The sequence below is a fragment of the Pelodiscus sinensis genome, chromosome 3 (genome assembly GCF_049634645.1).
Source record: "Pelodiscus sinensis isolate JC-2024 chromosome 3, ASM4963464v1, whole genome shotgun sequence".
Taxonomy (NCBI): Eukaryota; Metazoa; Chordata; order Testudines; family Trionychidae; genus Pelodiscus; species Pelodiscus sinensis.
Genome location: NC_134713.1, coordinates 17,915,976 through 17,935,413, shown reverse-complemented (window position 1 = coordinate 17,935,413; position 19,438 = coordinate 17,915,976). Strand labels below are relative to the sequence as shown.

The following is a 19,438-nucleotide window of genomic DNA, read 5'->3' as shown; positions in this document are numbered from 1 at the left end:
TGCTGTATTGGGACATCAACCCATAATCTGCATTTGATATCCCTCTCACTTCACACTTGTCTGATCTCTTCTGTGTAAACTCACTTGTTTTGCCAGTGAAAAGTGACCCCCTACTGAAGGAACAATAGATGGAAGTAAACATTTATATAAGAAAGCCCAAACTGTGAACATTATTCCTCTTAATAACAAATGTATCTGGCACAACAGCATTGTTGGCAATTTTTAAAGGTTCCCCCCTTTAATAAAAACGAGAAACTGAGCAGGGGCATTGGGAATGCCTCTATTTCCTCTCCTCCTGCCAAACTCCATTCCGTGTGGCCTGCATACCTAAGGATTTTTGTGAAGATTGGGTTTAGTGTAGTGTATTTGAGAGGCTGGGGACATTAGGTCGAGATTTAGTGAATAGGAAAAATAAGGCGCGTTCCCCAGCTGTCATTTACATTCTGAGTTTCTTCACATAGGATAATCGAGAACCTTTCAGCAAGGACCTGAACAACAAACTACACATTGAAAAATGAGTCATGTTTTAAACAACATGCCATATTTATTAGCCTTTGCAAATTGGTAGGAAACCACAGCACAATTATTTTCTTGCAAGTACTTTTGTGCAATATACGAAATGGAAAAATCTGGTTCACTTAGCATCAGCTTGAAGACTTGAAAATGATCTCTAATTAAGACTCTCTCAAGACGAAGGTAGTGACTTTTTCCTTCTCTGTCCCATTTTTGTGCAAGCATTGTCCTCTTTCATAACTTCAGCTTGATGATGCCTTGAGCAACAATCACTTCTGGCAATTGGGCTGTATTTACTGCCACTACAGTTTTTATTTTTACTAAAGTTGTTCCAGCCATTTATGCTGGTTTAACTGTGCCTGGTCATTCACAAACTCTCCTTTGAGTCTTATTTTATCTAGATGCCAAGAAAAAGCAAGTTTTACTGTGAGCAAAGAGACTCAGAACCTCACTGTTATTGTGAGCCTGAGTGTGACCTGTGAGGCTGAGGCTAACAATACAATTTCCTGGGTCCAGCAGGTTTACACGATAATGTTTTGAGCAACTTTACTTACAATCAAACTTTGCCTCTTGTTCAGAGAGTTTGTTCGCAGGCTTTGGGCACGAGTGTGGGGGAAACAATGCAAATATGAACTGATTCTCTGAAAAATTCATTAGGTAAATGTAAACAATCGTAGAGGGCAGATTCTGCAGTGTGTCTTCTTTCACTGTCCTCTCTGCTTAGCTGCATGTCCCAGTGCAAAATCCCTACCATAACTGCTGAACTTTGCATATCTGGCACACTTCTTCAATACTAGGGAACCTCACCAAACCATGTACTCTATGACTCATACCAAGAGGAAGTGTTGGAAGCAAAAAAATAATAGGCTAGGTGGTTCAGGAGCTTAAATCTATTGACTTTCACTGAGATGTAGACTCCAAAGTCACTTTTGAAAAAGGGACTATGGCTCCCATATCAAGTAGTAGTTTGTGAAAATTCTGCAGTCACTACGTTATAAAGTAGGATAATTAAAACAAAATAATTGATGTCAAATTACAAGCAAGTCCTTTGTAATTGTCGTGTAATTGTTTTACTTTTCTTACTGTTTGGTCACTATCTCCTAAAGGTCCCAAATGAGCAAACCACTTAACATACATATACCTTCAGATATTTAGCATCTCATCCCCATTCAGCAAAGCACTAAGCATCAGCTGAAATTCTGTGTATGTTCATGGGATTATTCATAAATTAAACATGAGCTTTAACATTTGATTGGATCAGGGCCTAATTAATAAAATTAATTCATTTTCAATTAGTTGCCAGTCATTACTGCAAATTAGCAAGGTTTTATTGTATTCTTACAAAAACAATGAAGAGTCCTGAGGCACTTTAGAGACTAAAAGATTTATTAGGGCATTCTTATGGTATTTATTAGGGTATTCTTACAGTAAACTGACACTTTCGCTCTCTTTTGCAGCTCTGTGCCTTACATCTTGATTAACCCCTTAGCACCAGAGAAGCTGGATTTTCCTGGTGAAAAGTCTGCTGTTCTCAGTGTGAAAAGAATAATGTTTCTCATACTGCCGATCAGATCAATCAGCACAATACACAGAGATTGATTTTCAGATGTTCTGATGAGTTCCAATTGGCTTCAAAAAGAGGTGCAGAGGGTAGGGGGCAGCAGTACATCTGAAAACGAGGCACTTTCATGTTAGCGCCAGGCAGAGTAGCATATTTCCAGACTTCAGCCATGCGGAATCAGCTCCCAGGAGGAAGGACTTGATTCATTCATAAAATTCTCATTAGCCTTAGAGCAAACAGATTTAATAAAGTCATAAGGGATTATTCAGCAGCAGATCTAGCTATTACTGACCAACTCTGCCTTCATGATAGGTCTCAGTGCAATCAGTGGGATTTACTGTGGGATCATCATTTAACAGGGCACAAGAGAACAACAATACAAAGAGAATACACAAGGTTTGTGTCCTGTGAAGTCAGCTCCTCATCTGCTATCCATGAATAATGCACTGTGGACAAGCATACACCATAGGTTTTCTGTTTTCAGGCTTCAGTGGTTGCTAGTTGTAAGATTTTCTGTCTCTGGAAGGGCCACTTAAAATCAGCTGAATGTTTACAACCTGATTCCATATACTCATTATACAGCAAGGAACAAACATTTAATTCAATCGTATCAACACAAAATTACAGAAGAATCTATTGAACTCAATGCTGACATTTGTTGCTAATGTACACACGTAGGCTTCACTCTGCCACATGGAGTATCTATGACAGCACATAGGTTCAGAAGCTGCAGCGAAAAGTACATCCAGAATGACTGCACATCAGAACCTGGGGCCTGTTTGACCAGACATATAACTGTAGATTTCAAAAACGGACACAGTACCGTAAGGCAACAAAATATAGTCTATTGCCACTATGGCCCTGTTGAGGGAAGGCAGCTTCTATGAGTGTGTCATAACCATGAGCAAGTTAGTTTCACAGAAAAGTTTGATGGGACAATTGCCTCAAACACATTCAGCTTTTGCCATTACTGATTGTCTAACATTTCAACATTAAGCAGCATCTTTCTGTTTTGTTAGACACAAACATCATCCATAAATTAACTGGTTAGTTTCAACAACCAAGCCAGCAAATGGTGCAAGAGGTCATTTAATCCTACCAGCTGTTATACAGCCCTGGAATTCTGAAGACAAGTTCACAAAAACCTAGAAATTGGATTCTGCTAGTTTGCTTTTAATTGTCTGAAAGTAACAGAGGAACTTACCAGAAATGACTCTCTCTCTCTGTGTGTGTAATCATATAAAAGAATAGCAAGAAGAGTATTCTTGGGTTATCCAGTCTGACCTCCTGCATCGACAGGCTTTCGTCATCATCTCTTCTAATGCCTTATTTAAATTCTTAGTGGATCATACAAGTTAGAAATGAATAAGACATACTAGGTCAGGCCTGCACAACATGGTCCGAGGGCCGCATGCGGCCCACAGGGGCTCACTGTGCGGCCTGTGACAACTACGGGCAGTGCGGCCCCATCCGATCCACCAGCCGGGCAGAGGAGCAAAGTGCCACTGAGAAAGGAGAAGTGCGGCGATTCTCATGATGTCACAGCCAGCAACTGCCAGATTCAAAAAGGCAGAAGTCAGGTAGAGGAGGGGAAGAGGCTTGTGCTGAGGGGAGGGGGGCAGGTCAGGAGAAAGGGGAGGACACCAAGGGGCAGGGTAAAGGAGAGACAAATGCCAGGGGGGCCAAGTGGAGACATGCAGAAGTGTATTTTTTTTTTGGCTCAGCAAAAATTTTTAGCCGTATGTTTGGTATTTTTTGGGAGAGCATCCCTACTTGCGCATAACTGTTTTCTTTGGAGCAATACGGCCCTCGTCGCTTTCCGAGTTGTGCAGGCCTGTACTAGGTCAACTGTCTCCCTGCTCGGGAAGGATTGTTTCTTTTATTATCAAGTGCTTTTTCTATTTGTAAATGTCTCTGGGGACTCAGATTTTTATCTTTTTCTTTGAGAGACTACAGGAAACTCTCACCATTCATGTGGATGTGTTCCTAGCACCACTGTAAATGACGAAATGACCACTGGGAGCCATGACTCCCAGCCCCCGCGGTGAGCTCCCCATGGCTCCTGCACTCACCCCGGGCCTGGGAGCCATGGAGAACAGACCATGGGGGTTGGGAGCTGCAGGGAACTCATCACAGCTTCTGGCAGCCCCAAGCAACTCAAGTTGATGAATTCATTGCAGTTCTGGCAGCTGCAAGGAACTCACTGCAGAGGCTGGGAGTCAGGGTGAGTTCTCTGCAGCTCCTAGTTCCTGCTGCCCCTCAACCGCCATGGCTTGAACAAGAGCGAATACACAAAACCGCAAATAGCAATTCTGTGAATTGCAAGAGTGTCCTGTATTTCACAGTCTCATTGCTAGGACACTTTTCTTCAGTTCACTTGTCTGGTGCAAACTTTGATGGAGCTATTCTTATTTACACATCTGAGGATCTGGGCCTATAAGTTTTGTCTGCACATCCAGTTGTGACAGAAATGCTGGCCATTTTCTTATTGGGAATTCATCAACTTGTGCATTTAGGTCAAGAGTTTTAAAGTTGTACCTCCACTAGAATTAGGGACCTACCATTTGTATTTAGGAACATGACAAAAGTGGCTTGATTTTTGTAAAGGCACTGAACATATGCAGTACCACTGAGAACCATGCCACTTATGAAAGTGGATTAATATGGATTTAGCTGTTTAACTTAAGACATTCCACATAGACGCGTCTGACTTTGCGTCTTTCCTTTCCTTGCTCTCTTTTTGAACTTCTAGCACTTATCAGCCATATGTCCAGAAATATGTCCTGGTGGTTCTAATACCAATTTTTTGGACAGTGCTATCAGCTGATTTTATATTTGATAGAATCCCTGAAATACCTAGTAGAGTCTGCATGGTGATCCAATATCATTGTGCGGATGAAGCTACACTTTAGGCTAGTCGGTGCACTTTATCCTTCTGTAAGACGACGCAGTAGAAAACAAGCCATAAATCTATCCTGCGCAGAAAGATTAGGGTCAGACTCTGACAGTGAATTACACATTCACAAAAGGATAATTTCCCCCCCTCGTCACTGAGTGTTTATAATCTGGTCAGAATGTCTTGTAACCAGCCTGTAATCATGGCAGCCATCTCCCTGCTGGCATCCAGGACAAACGCATGGCGGATTCCCTTCTCACAGAGCCGAATGTCCCCATCTGGAAAATCCATCTTGATCTCCTCAAAATACTGTTGGGGGCACCAATTGTCTGCAGCTCCATAATAGAAAATCAGCTAGAAATCAAAGCAGAGAGAAAATGTTCATTTGAAAAGGGAAATAAGGGGAAACGGCATGTTCCATTATTGCTGCTACTGATCACGATAAAACCATTTTGCCTTGCCATACCCCAGTTTTCCCATATGACAAACTAGGGATATTGATACTTACCGTGCTTTGAAATCACTTGGGGTATGTCTACACTTGCCCCCTAGTTCAAACTAGGGAGGCAAAGGAAGCATACCAAAGTTGCAAATCAAGTGTGGGATTTAATTATCCCATGCTTGATTATCATATTCGCGGCCGGTCACCAATTTAAAATGCTGGTCGTCCGATTTAACTTGCCGCATGTAGACGTGGTGGTCCAATTTAAAACCCTTCCCTCGAATAAACTGGTACTCCTCATTTGTCATAGTTGTTGACTTGTGAGCATCATTCTAACATGATTCAAGGGTTTTGTGTAAAATGGTAGAAGTTTTTGCTTTTAACTAGTATGTCATCGTCATCATCAGGTGGGAACTGGACCTTGTAATTGGTGCAAAACATGCTGTATTTTATCTACTTATCCCATACTTAATAACATGATATCTGAGCAGTGTGAGCATCTCACAATCTTTAATGTGTTTATCTTCACTTTACCCCTGTGAGGTATTATCCCCATTTGCATTTGGGAAACCAAGACTGAGATGATTAATGACTTGTCCAATGTCTACAGAATGTCTCTGGCAGACCAGAAATCTGAAGTCAGGATTTCCCCAAGTCCTAAGTTAATGCTGTAATCAATGGACCATATTCCAAGCTATTAGAAAAGTAAAAAAAAAAAAAAAAAAATCTTTCTTAGAAACCATTTCACAAACCTTCCAGCATTGTTTCTAATTTTCATAACCAGCTTTTATAGCAGGTTATAATGGATAAAATTTTGTCTTACACATGGGTGGGCAATAATTTTTAATCGGGGGCACTCAAAGATTTTGCCAAGTGGTCAAGGACCGCACTTCTATGGGGTCTGGGTCAGTGGGTGGGGTGTAGAAGGGAGCTTGGGATAAAGGACTGGGGTGCAGGAGAGGGTTGTGATCTGGGGAAGGGGCTTAGGGTGCAGGTCCAGGAGGGGGTGTGGTTGCAGGAGAGGATTCTGGACTGGGGGAGGGGTATATGAGGAGATACAAGGTCTGGGAGGGAGTTGTGACCTGGGAGAAGGGGAAAAGGTGTGCAGAGGGTTTGGGGAGTGACCTGGGGCAGGAAGTTGGGGGGAGAGAGTTCTGGGGTGTCAGAGGCAGGTTCTGGCTGGGAGTCACTTACCTAGGTGGCTCCCAGCCAGCAGCCCTGCAGAAACCTGAGACAGGCTCCATGCCTGTCTGCTGGGCTGGCTGCTCCACGTGGCTCTGCTCCAGCACAGGGAGATGGGAGTGAGGGAGTGAGGATGCTTAGCACTGCCACTGCCTCCAGCAAAATTTCTCAGCTCCTATTGGCCGTAAACTGCCCAAAGGGAGCTGAGGGGTTTTGCTAGGGGGCCGGGGCAGTGCGTGACGCTTCCCTCTCGATCCACAGCATCCATAGCAATTAGCAGTTAGTTGTTTAAAGCAGCACGAGCTGCTCCGTGCGTTGTACAAAATGTTTGAATGCAAGTACGAAAAATATGTTGATTTCTCACTGGGTCACATGTACAGCTTGGTTCAGTTATATTAATGATATTTGTTGCATGTTTCATTTCTGAGCTTCAGCACATAACTGAGCAACACAAACAAACCAGAAGACAAACAGAACTGTTCTAAATCACTGGTTCAATTTTAAACCATTCTGTAATAATCTGAAATGGAAAAAAATCACCTCATTGTATAGCAGTGCAGAGGTGGGCAAGGGGCCAAAATTTGAGTACGGGTGGCATTTCACAAAATATGTAAGGTTTTGTCTCATGTCTTTTCCTGTCATTGAAATTCACCAACCCAAATTTTGGAAACAGTGGACTACTAGCTGTATCAGAACTTCAGAGAGATAGCTGAGTTAGTCGTAAGGGTATGTCTACACAGCAAAGTTATTTCGAAATAACAGCCGTTATTTCAAAATAACTTTACTAGCATCTACACAAGTCAACTGCTATTTCAAAATTAAATTGAAAAAGGGGAGGGCTTATTTCGAACTTGGTATACTTCATTCCACAAGGAATAGCGCCTATTTAGAAATTGCTATTTCAAAATAAGTGCTGTGTAGACGTGGAATAGGGGCTATTTTGTAATGGGGGGGCCTCCTGCCCTTTCTAGGGTGCCCTGCTGGCCACTCTGGCCCCAATCAGGAAAACTCCTCTCCTCTCCCCGTCCCTGGAGCCCTTAAAGGGGTAGAGTCTGGCCACAGTGTCTGTGCCAGCTCCAGGCCTGCCAGCCCAGAGCCAGCACTCGCTGCCCCTGACCCAGTGGCCCCAACACGAGCCAGCAATCCACTGCCAGCCAGCCCCCAGGAGCCTGCTAGGGGACGGAAAAGGCAAGCGCCTTCCTGGTCCAGTGCGGAGATCAGGGACCTCACTGAGGTTTGGAGGGATGCCTCCAACATCCATGATGAGGTTTGGGGGAATGTGACCATCTACATGCAGATAGTTGCCAGCCTGGCCACCAAAGGCCACATCCGAACCTAGGAGCAGGTTTGGATGAAAATTAAGGAGCTGCGGTAGGCATATGCCAGGGCCACAGGGGACAGCTCCCAAACAAGGGCAGACCCAGACACCTGCCCCTATTTTGATGCCCTGGACTGCATCTGGGGTGGGGATGGGGTGACAGTCTGTGTCTCCCAGGTGGTCATTGACCCTGTGGAACAGGGCCCTGATCAGGGCACAGAGGAGGAGGAGGGCCAGGAGCTGCAGGAGCCCGGAGGGAGCGTGCTGCACAGCGAGGACCCCCGAGCCGTCCCATCGACCCTGACGCCTGTGTCGTCCGAGGCCGGGGAGGCAACAACACGTGAGTGCCATCACTGTCCCCTTATGCGGGGGCGGGAGGGGAGGGAGACCAGGGACTGCGCGCGTAGGCCTTGCTGGCCATGGATCACGCAGCAACCTGTGCATGTGTCATGCCACCTCTGGGCACATGGTCCCAGCTGGCTGCCACACAGGGGCCTCGACCTGTTAGCCACACGCATGTGTGTATGAAGGCATATGACATGCTCCTGACCCCGGGGTAGGACACAGCAGGACGCCCTCCCTCCACAAGCCCCCTCTACACAGAAGCAGGGGACATCTCCTCCCTCCCCCTCCCCTGCATACACAGACCCACACCTCATATAGCACAGGGGCATGAGTGTACTCCAGGGCCAGTTCCCACTCCGGGGGATAGCAAGACATCCCGAACATGGCCTCTGTGCTAGCACATTGGCTCTGATGGTGCGGAGACCTGTAGTCCTTGCCTTGCAGAGGGGGGCTAGGCTTCACCCACTGTGTCCCCAGGGATAACTGACCACTTCTCTTGTTTGTCCACAGCCGCACCAGCTGCGAGTGCAGATCGCACCACGCCGCCCGGGACATCCTCCCACACCCGGGCACTCTGCAGGCTGACCTGCACCTGGGGATACTGCAAGGTCTGCACCACACCCTTGACCACTGGGTGCATTAAGACATGCAGCTCCGGTAGGAGCTGCTTGCCCAGGGCTGTGCCATCTGCAACCACCTGCAGACCCCTGTGAAGAGATTGCTGCCTCCTGCTGCTCCAGCCCCTGCTGCCTCCCCAGCTACCGCTCCTCCTTCCACTCCTTGTCCCCATCCCACTTCTTCCTCCACACCCTCCATCCCCTCTGGGGACCCTGAGGCCCCCGCACCCGCAGTGCTGGGAGACAGGTGGGCCGGCAAGACCCTGAGCTTCTCCTCCCCCTTCCTCCCCTTGCCTCCCTCTCCCAGCTCCCTTCTCCCAGGTTTACCCCTCCCCTCTCCCACCTTCTTCCCTCCCCCACCTTCTTCCCTCCCCTCTCCCGCCTTCTTTCCCCAGTCTCACCTGAGTTTCATTCCTGCCCACCCCAGTTTTGTTCAATAAAGACAGTTTGTTTTCTTGAACACGTGTCTTTATTGTACATCAGGAAGAAGGGTTAGGGAGGGGTAAGTGGAAGGACGTGAGGATGGAATGAGGCACAAGACCTCATTGGGGCTCACCAGGCAGACTGTTAGTCCTCCTCCGGGTGGAAGCTCTCCTGGAGGGCCTCCCGGATATGGACAGCCCCCTGATAGGCCTCCCGGCTGGCAGCCATGCGGGGCTGCGTGCACATGCCGGCCAAGTGGTCGGCCTCTGCCATCCAGCATGGCAGGAAAGCCTCCCCCTTCCTCTCGCACAAATGCAGCACACAGCATGCTGCCACCACATGCGGAACATTCCGCTCTGAGAGGTCCAGGCAGGTGAGGAGGCATCTAAAACAGGCCTTCAGCCGGCCTAGGGCACCGTTGACCACAATGCAGGCCCTGCTGAGCCTGGCATTAAATGCCTGTTGGGAGGGGTTGAGGTGTCCCGTGCATGGCTTCATGAGCCAGGGTTGTAGGGGATAGGCTTCATTCCCCACCAGGCACAAAGGCATGTCCACTTCCCCAACCCTGATGTGGTGGTTGGGGAAGAAAGTCTCGGCATGCAGCCTCTGGCACACGGAGGAGTTGCGGTAAACCCACGCGTCATGTGCTCTGTTGGACCAGCTCACATTGATGTCCACGAAGTGGCCCCGGTGGTCAGACACAGCCTGCAGGATGACTGAAAAGTATCCCTTCCGGTTGATGTAGAGGGAGGACTGGTGTTCTGGGGCACGGGATAAGTGTCCTGTCGATTGCCCCCCCACAGTTGGGGAAGCCCAGAGAGCCAAACCCCTTGATGACTGCGTCCACATCAGTGAGGCGGATGACTCTGTGGAGCAGCACTCTGTTGATGGTCTTGACCACCTGCACAGGGACACACAAAAGTGAGAGTCACTGGGGTGCCAGGGTGGCTGAGAGTGCTCCCTCCCCGCCACTGCCCTGCACCCCCACTCCTCAAGAGCAACTCCCCCTGCAATCCTGGCCACTACGGGCAGTCCGTAGTGTGGGCGGGACAGAACAAACCTCCCCGGGGAGGGGACTTTAACCCTTCCCCCCCTTTTCCCTCCTTGCACCCTCCCTCCTAGCACACTGGCCGGAGATTGCCATACCTGCATGAGCACCGCTCCGACCGTGGATCTCCCCACGCCGAACTGGTTCCCCACAGATTGGTAGCTATCCAGCATGCAGAGCTTCCATAAGGCGATGGCCACACACTTCTGGAGGGGAATGGCAGGCCCCATGTGTGTGTCCTGTTGCAGCAGAACAGGGGCGAGCCACTCGCAGAGCTCCAGGAAGGTATCCTTCTTCATCCTGAAGTTCTGGGTCCACTGTTGGTCTCCCCAGTGCTCCAGGACAATGTGGTCCCACCAGTCGGTGCTGGTGTCCAGAGACCAGATGCAGCGGGGCACGCTGGCGTCCAGGAGCTGCAGCTGCTCCTCCACATACACCAGGAGGGTCTGGATGATGGCCTGGAGGTTGGGCTGCAGCAGATGCTGCAAGGCAGCCTGCAGAAAGTGCAGAGAGGCTTGCAGCAACACGTCCATGAGAAGCACGAGAGTGCCCAGGGGCAGCTCTGGCTCCAAGTTGCAGAGTGCTGTGGTGTCCTGAGTGAGGGCAACCAGAGCACGCAGAGAAAAAAATGCTTTGCTGTCTCTCTGTGAGGTAGGCAAGCAAGCAGGGAAACCTGGGAACCGGCTGTCCAGGGGAGTCCCTTTAAGCACAAGCCTTAGATAGCCTCAGGCAGCAGCCACACAAAGTAACCCCTGACCTGATGCCCTCCCGGAACCAGTTCCGGCTGGCCTTAAATGCGATTCAGCATCCAATCAGTGTGGACGCACTATTTCGAAATAGAAAAATGCTATTTCGAAATGCATTTTGTGTGTAGACATGTTATTTCGAAATAAGATATTTTGAACTAACTATTTCGAAATTAGATATTTTGAAATAATGCTGTAGTGTAGACATACCCTAACAGGAAAAACTTAAAAAACAACGAATAGTCTAGTAGCACCTTAAAGACTAACAAAACATGTAGATGGTTGTGCTTTCGTGGGCACAACCCACTTCTTCAGATGACTGGAGTATTAGAAGTCCAGATCCAAGAATAAATAAGGGAAGGAGGAAAAAAAAGAAGGAGACAATAGGTAGATTGTTCAAGTAGTTACAAGAGGCTGATAAGAACAATTAGCACGTCCATTGGTCGGTTGGTTAGTTAAATCATTAGGATGTGGAAGGTAGTGTGCGAGCCAGCCGATGTCTCTGTTCATTCCTTTCACATAAGAATTAAACTTGTAAATGAAGTTAAGTGGACACATTACTAATACCAGTTACACATCCAGGTGTTCGTGCGTGTGTTTAACATAAACACAATTAAGCAACTGAAAACAATTTCACAGTAGGCACTATTAGTTAATATTAATAATAGATGGGATTACCAACCATATGACTTCAATATAAATAAAACTTTATATTATTCTAGTTAGAAATTCCTGAACTTTGTTAGAATCCAAATTTGTTTTCTGATAATCAGTTTTGCTACCCAAATCCAAGTGTTATAGAATCACAGAATCATAGGGCTGAATGTTGAATGGATTATGCCATGCAATCTAAAAATTGGGTCACAATTTGGGGGTAGGAAATGGTAGGAAGATATTCAAAGACACGTGGAATTAAGGTATCAACAAAAGTCAGTGGGACTTTGGTATCCGTTTTTTTTATATTTCTGAAATTCTCTCGGTAAAGGATAAAACAATAAAACTTCTCCCTTACACACTACATTGTGTAAATAAATTGTGTAAATTGAAAGTGTAAATAAATTGTGCCATTAATTCCAACTCATTCAGACCTTATTTAAATGCCAACAGTTTTCTTCACAATTCAGACATGCCCTCCTTCCTTTTAAGATTGTTTGCCACTTCATGGCCACTATTCCTTTTCCCAATTCATTTGTTTATTGAGCCTAGGGCTACTCTGTTTCTGTGTACAATTCAATTGATGAGAATGAATGTTCTTCACTGTAGCTAGTGCTTTACTGAAAAGATGTTATTTACTTCCGGGCTGCATACATTAAACTTGCCAAGAGTGACTTCTCATGGGAGTTAGCAAAAGTGGTCACTTGTAAGAGATGGTCTCTCATCAAGGTTTGCTATAAAATGGGCACTTTTAAGAAGTACAGAAAGATTATTATTGTCACCCATGTTTCATTGTATTCACCTTTTAAATGAACATGGCATACAGTATACACTACAGTACTGTATTTAAAATCTCTTGGTGGGTTTATTAATATAGCAGTACAGTATACAAAAGTATACAGCATTTCTCAAACTGGGCTCCAAAAGGGATGCTGACCCAAAAGGTGGTTGCAAAGATACTGTAGGGGATTCATCGTATTGCTACCTTCACCTCTGCACTGCCTTTTGAGCTGGACAGCTGAGGAGCAGTGGCTGATGGCTTGGCACCCAGCTCTGCATCCAGTGCCAGTGTTAATGGCAGTGGATAAGCTAAGGTTGCAAAACCAAACCATGCCAATCCACTCTTACTTTTGTGCTGCTGCTGGCTAAGGATGTGAATGACTAGTCAACGATCCAATAAGCCAGTGGTCCCCAATGTGGTGCCCACGGGCGCCATGGTGCCCGCTGGGGCATTTATGTGCACCCGCCGAGGGACCAGGGCCGGCCCAAGCCATTGTTGCGCCCCGGGCATGTGGCGCATGCGCAGCCCTGCCCCAAGGCGCCCGGCAGCCCCAAAAGGTTGGGGACCACTGCAATCATAGAATCATAGAATAATAGGACTGGAAGGGACCTCAAGAGGTCATCGAGTCCAGCCCCCCGCCCTCAAGGCAGGACCAAGCTCCACCTACACCATCCCTGACAGATGTCTATCTAACCTGTTCTTAAATATCTCCAGAGAGGGAGATTCCACCACCTCCCTTGGCAATTTATTCCAATATTTGACCACCCTGACAGGAATTTTTTCCTAATGTCCAATCTAAACCTCCCTTGCTGCACTTTAAGCCCATTACTCCTTGTCCTGTCCTCAGAAACCAAGAGGAACAAATTTTCTCCTTCCTCCTTGTGACACCCTTTTAGATATTTGAAAACCGCTATCATGTCCCCCCTTAATCTTCTTTTTTCCAAACTAAACAAGCCCAGTTCATGAAGCCTGGCTTCATAGGTCATGTTCTATAGACCTTTAATCATTCTTGTCACTCTTCTCTGTACCCTTTCCAATTTCTCCACATCTTTCTTGAAATGTGGCGCCCAGAACTGGACACAGTACTCCAGCTGAGGCCTAACTAGTGCAGAGTAGAGCGGCAGAATGACTTCACGAGTTTTGCTTACAACACACCTGTTGATACAACCTATGATCATATTTGCTTTTTTGGCAACAGCATCACACTGTTGACTCATATTCAACTTGTGGTCCACTATGACCCCTAGATCCCTTTCTGCCATGCTCCTTTCTAGACAGTCGCTTCCCATCTTGTATGTATGGAACTGATTGTTCCTTCCTAAGTGGAGCACTTTGCATTTCTCTTTATTAAACCTCATCCTGTTTACCTCTGACCATTTCTCTAACTTGCTAAGGTCATTTTGAATTATGTCCCTATCCTCCAAAGAAGTCGCAACCCCACCCAGTTTGGTATCATCCGCAAACTTAATAAGCGTACTCTCTATCCCAATATCTACATCATTGATGAAGATATTGAACAGTACGGGTCCCAAAACAGACCCTTGCGGAACTCCACTTGTTATCCCTTTCCAGCAGGATTTAGAACCATTAACAACAACTCTCTGACTACGGTTATCCAGCCAATTATGCACCCACCTTATCGTGGCCCTATCTAAGTTATATTTGCCTAGTTTATCAATAAGAATATCATGCGAGACCGTATCAAATGCCTTACTAAAGTCTAGGTATATGACATCCACCGCTTCTCCCTTATCCACAAGGCTCGTTATCTTATCAAAGAAAGCTATCAGATTAGTTTGGCATGACTTGTTCTTCACAAACCCATGCTGGCTATTCCCTATCACTTTATTACCTTCCAAGTGTTTGCATAGGATTTCCTTAATTACCTGCTCCATTATCTTCCCTGGGACAGACGTTAAACTGACCGGTCTGTAGTTTCCTGGGTTGTTCTTATTCCCCTTTTTATAGATGGGCACAATATTTGCCCTTTTCCAGTCTTCTGGAATCTCCCCTGTCTGCCATGATTTTTCAAAGATCATAGCTAAAGGCTCAGATACCTCCTCTATCAGCTCCTTGAGTATCCTGGGATGCATTTCATCAGGACCTGGTGACTTGCTGACATCTAACTTTCCTAAGTGACTTTTAACTTGTTCTTTGTGAATCCTATCTTCTAAACCTACCCTCTCTCTGCTTGTATTCACTACGTTAGGCACACCTGCAGACTTCTCAGTGAAGACCGAAACAAAGAAGTCATTGAGCATCTCCGCCATTTCCAAGTTTCCTGTTACTGCTTCTCCCTCCTCACTAAGCAGTGGGCCTACCCTGTCCTTGGTCTTCCTCTTGCTTTTAATGTATTTATAAAAAGTCTTCTTGTTTCCCTTTATGCCTGTAGCTAGTTTGATCTCATTTTGTGCCTTTGCCTTTCTAATCTTGCCCCTGCATTCCCGTGTTGCTTGCCTATATTCATCCTTTGTTAGTTGTCCTAGTTTCCATTTTTTATATGTCTCCTTTTTTATTTTGAGACGTGCAAGAGCAAATGCTTATCAGATAGTCGTCACATCTTTCTCTATTAAAAAGAGGCAGTAAAGAGGGGGAAAGGAGGAGGTGCTTCAAAGCGGCAATGCCATATGGAGCCCAGGGCCAGATCCTGGATTCCACACAGCACTTCCACTTTGAAATGCCCCGTGCAGCCCGGGGACAGCTGGGGAGTCCCCAGCTGACCCCAGGCTCCATGCGGTGCTGCCACTTTGAAATGCTGTGAGGAGCATGGGGCCAGTGAGGGACTGCTTGAAGTGTTGGGCCTGTTGACACACTTCAGAGGTGGAGATGCCCTTATCAACTAATCGAATAGTCGATGCAAATTTAAATGACTATTCGATTAGCCAATTTATCTAAATGTAACGTCCCTGATGCTAGCAATGGTATTGTTGTCAGAAGTGGGCACTCCATCAGCAACTGCTGCTCTCTGCTCTGCCTGGTCAGATGTGGGTGGTGCAGCAGCTGCTAGCCAAGCACCCAGCTCTGAAGCAACACCACCTCCGGCAGCAGCAGTAGCAACAGAGATGTAAGGTAGATCGGTTTCATCTACAGGTTTGTTTTTATGAAAAGAAGCAAGGAAATGTGGTTGCTAGATGCAGATGACTGGTCATTACTCTTCAGTTTCTCCACATTTAAATTACAGGCAGTCCCCGAGTTATGCGGATCCGACTTATGTCGGATCCACAGTTACGAACGGGGATTTTCTCGCCCAGGAGGACTGGAGCGGCGGGACGCCTGGTCCCTCCGCCCGCCTCCTCCGGGGCGAGAAAAGCTGCTCCCCGTCTCCCTGGTCTGCTGGGGGAGCCAGCAGACCAGGGAGACTCTGAGCCAAACCGCGCAGGACCCAGGGCCGGACCCGCGGCGCTTCCAGCTGATCTGGAAGCGGCCATGGGTCCGGCCCGGGTCCTCCGCCGCTTTGCTCCGCGTCTCCCTGGTCTGCTGGGGGGGGATGCAGCTAGTGCCCCCCCCCAGCAGACCAGGGAGACGTGGAGCAAAGCCTGGGGCCTGTGGTAGAGTAGGTGAGGCGCTGCCAGTTGGTCCCGCAGCACCGCTCCTTGGAGCTACTGGACCAACCCAGCAGCACCCCAGCTGCTCTGCCCCAGGCGTCCCCAAGTTAGCCGCTGCTGAAACTGACCACCGGCTAACTACAGGAAGCCCGAGGCAGAGTTGCTCTGCCCCGGGCTTCCTGGAATCAGCTGCTGATCAGTTTCAGCAGCAGCTGACTTGGGGACGCCTGGGGTTCTTAAGTTGAATCTGTATGTAAGTCAGAACTGGTGTCCAGATTCAGCCGCTGTTGAAACTGATCAGTTTCAGCAGCGGCTGAATCTGGATGCCAGTTCCGACTTACATACAGATTAAACTTAAGAACAAACCTACAGTCCCTATCTTGTACGTAACCCGGGGACTGCCTGTATAGGGCGAAAACATTCCATGGCCTCTGCAAGCAGTCGCTCATGACAGGTGGTCTTTCTTTAGAGGTGGTCGCTATGGCAGGTTTTACATTTAGATTAAGTAGATGTATAATTAACGAAACATGAGTAGCTAGAGGCACATGGAATCTTCATCAAGAGTGGGGAACGCTGCCCTTCAGTATGCTAGATGTGTAATTGGGAATCTGTAAAATACATCTTTTTCTCCAGCCCATGTGTGGCTATAGAGAAGACCTGACTCAGTACTCACTATTATGTATACACTATTGCCAACCTAAGCATTCAAAAAACATGAGTCTGGTGCCAATATTTACAAGACTGGCTTTAAAAATCATGAGATTTAAGAAAAACAATAAATTTGGGATTCTTATTATTTTCCTTCTGGAATTGGAGCATTCAAGAATCACATTTTCTAGTTGAAAGCATAAGAGCTAGAAACTTATTTAAAAAAAAAATGAAAGTAAGACTCTAAGGTAAGAACCTGATTTAGCAGCTGGGGCTTTAAGAAAAAACCTCAAACATCTCAAGACATGATAAAATTGTGAAAGATGGCAATTCTGCGAGTAAGGCATTTGAACTTATGTGATCCCTCATGAGAGGGATCTGTTGGTTGCAAGAGAACAAAGCTGTCTGGTTTTTCTCAGAATTTCTTTACATGGACAGAGTTAAGGTTTTAAGTGTGCATTTCATTTTTTAAAGTTTAAGTTTAACTTTGTGTTTTTTTGAGTTTCATACAGTAGTAACTACAGTGTTCTGGTAAGCTGTTTTACTCTTATTATCAGTATTTTTAACCTTAACTCCTTAAATGTTGACTGCATACAGTATTACTAGCTCTTTGGCCAGACACCACACAATGATAGGAGCTGCTGTGTAAACAGTGGAAGAATCTAAGATTGGTATCAAAAGGATGTTTACATTTTAAAGAAGTTCTAAGAAAACAGTAAAGGTTTCCTCTAGTTGACTCTACTGACATTTATTTTAGAATGTATGATAGTTCGAAAAAGTATAAACTTGAGAGTGGAATTTCCCTATTCTCTTTTATGTCAGAGATCAGTACTGAAAACAAACAAACAAACACAAAATAATTAAAAATATCCATTGGATAAAACACAATTTCCTTTCTCTTTCATGGATTTGGTACATAGAACAACACTGCACAACTTTGGAACCTTATTCCTTAGGATTGGCTCTGAGTGGATATAAACTGGCAACACATGTGCCACTACAATCAAGTAACTATCAATACTGTCGCTGAAAAATCCTCAGGTCAGAAATGCTCACTATTGTTATTATGACACTTGCCTGCATTCATTGGATAAGGCAGCAGCTCTCCTCCCTGAAGGGTCTCTCCACAGTAATGAGTCAATGGTTTAATTTGCCCTTGGGTGGCCACTAGTTTAAAAGACTAGTTTAACCAAGGATTAATTTTTGTCTCAGTCAAGATGTATACAAATTGATTTGTGAAAGTACCTCCTCTTCCTGCTTAGGGATATTAGATATTGTGTAGTTGAATAGTCATGTAATTGCATGAATCTTAGTGGTTATATGACTATTAGATAACCCAATGGGGTAGGGCTAGCAGCCAGTGCAGGGTGGCAGGTGGGAGCTGGTATGCCAGGGGAGCCAGTTTAAAAACCAGCTACCTATGCAGACTGGCTGCTTGCTGCCACGCGCTGCTGCCTCTGATACAGAGACAACAACATGAAGTGGCAGCAGCACTTGTCTGCCGGGGGCCAAGCTCCCTGTGGACAGAGGTTGCTCCGCGGCAGCAGCCTCTGTCCATGGGGAGCTTGGACCTGCCCACAGACAGGGGCTGCTGCTGCAGACCAGCCTCCGTCTATGATGGGCTTTAATCTATATTCTAAACGTTATCATCTCTCCCTCCCTGCGATATTGCTGCAGTTGAGATCAGCCTTTGGACCTTGCTCCTAAGTGGCTTTGCCAGAGACCAGATTTGTTAGTTTTCCAGGCACAATGTAAAGCTAATTTTTAATTTTTTTTGATGGGCCTTTGCATATGGGCTGAGTGTTGAACTGCAATCCAGCACATTATTTTTAAATTTTAAATCATTACTTGTCTGGTTGGTGTGTAATGTTGTAATGGACAGATCAATTGAGAGCCTAACGGTTTGTGTGGGTTAAAAAACAAACCGACCAACCTAAGGAAAGCACTAGGTTCTGTGAAACCTAAATAAATAATATCAGTTTCTCTGTTAACATCTGAGATCAGAGGCAATTGAAACCCGGCATTCAATGTAATGAAGGTGCTGAGATCTGAAAAGTGGGAACTGTGCGTGTTCAGGGTCTAGGGTTGCCAGATGGTTTCAACAAAAATACCGGACACACTTGACATTACATCACAATCTACATTACATCTTGTTTAGAAAATACCAGACATTTATATTTTCTCATTTATATTTTCTCAATTTGTTTCCCGGACAGAAAGCTCAAATACTGGACTGTACGGTTCAAAATTGGACACCCTGGGAAACCTAGCAGGGCCCAAAGATATTTTTTTCGTGCCCAGTACAAACTTGTAACATGGGCGCCTCCCACAGACATACCAACATCCCTCATCCCAGACATGCAATCTCGTGAGCCATGAAAAAAGTTTGTTTTAATCTTGAAATTACTGTTATGTGTTCTACAGTTCTGAAAAATGCTCCCCGCTTTTTGCTATTTTTGTTTAACATAACCCCCAGCCTGAAAATCCTACAAGTCTGTAACTTTTTGGTCATTGTAACTTTTAGGATATAATACTGCCAATGGCTTGATTGTTTTTCATTCTAATGGACCAACGTGACTTCAAACATTTTATAATCAGGCCAATTAACTTTAAAGCTTTATTTTTCTAGGTTTTATCATTACAGAATCATAGATTAGGCCCTTCCACTCCATCGCAAGTCAATTTCTTCTGCACGTTCCCACTCCATAGCTCTCTATCT

At 45.9% G+C, this 19,438-nt stretch overlaps 1 protein-coding gene across 7 annotated transcripts in view; it reads right to left on the bottom strand.

Annotated features, from left to right (window-relative positions):
• Positions 1 to 519: 519 nt before the first annotated feature.
• The window catches only part of LDAH (lipid droplet associated hydrolase), a 202,121-nt gene continuing 183,202 nt past the window's right edge, over positions 520 to 19,438 (bottom strand). For all 7 annotated transcript variants that reach the window (XM_006131858.4, XM_006131859.4, XM_025189098.2 and 4 more), the window contains one exon: positions 520 to 5,324. In XM_006131858.4, coding sequence (XP_006131920.1) covers positions 5,133 to 5,324 — 192 coding nt within the window. In that variant the 3' untranslated portion in view covers positions 520 to 5,132. The remainder of the gene's footprint in view (positions 5,325 to 19,438) is intronic.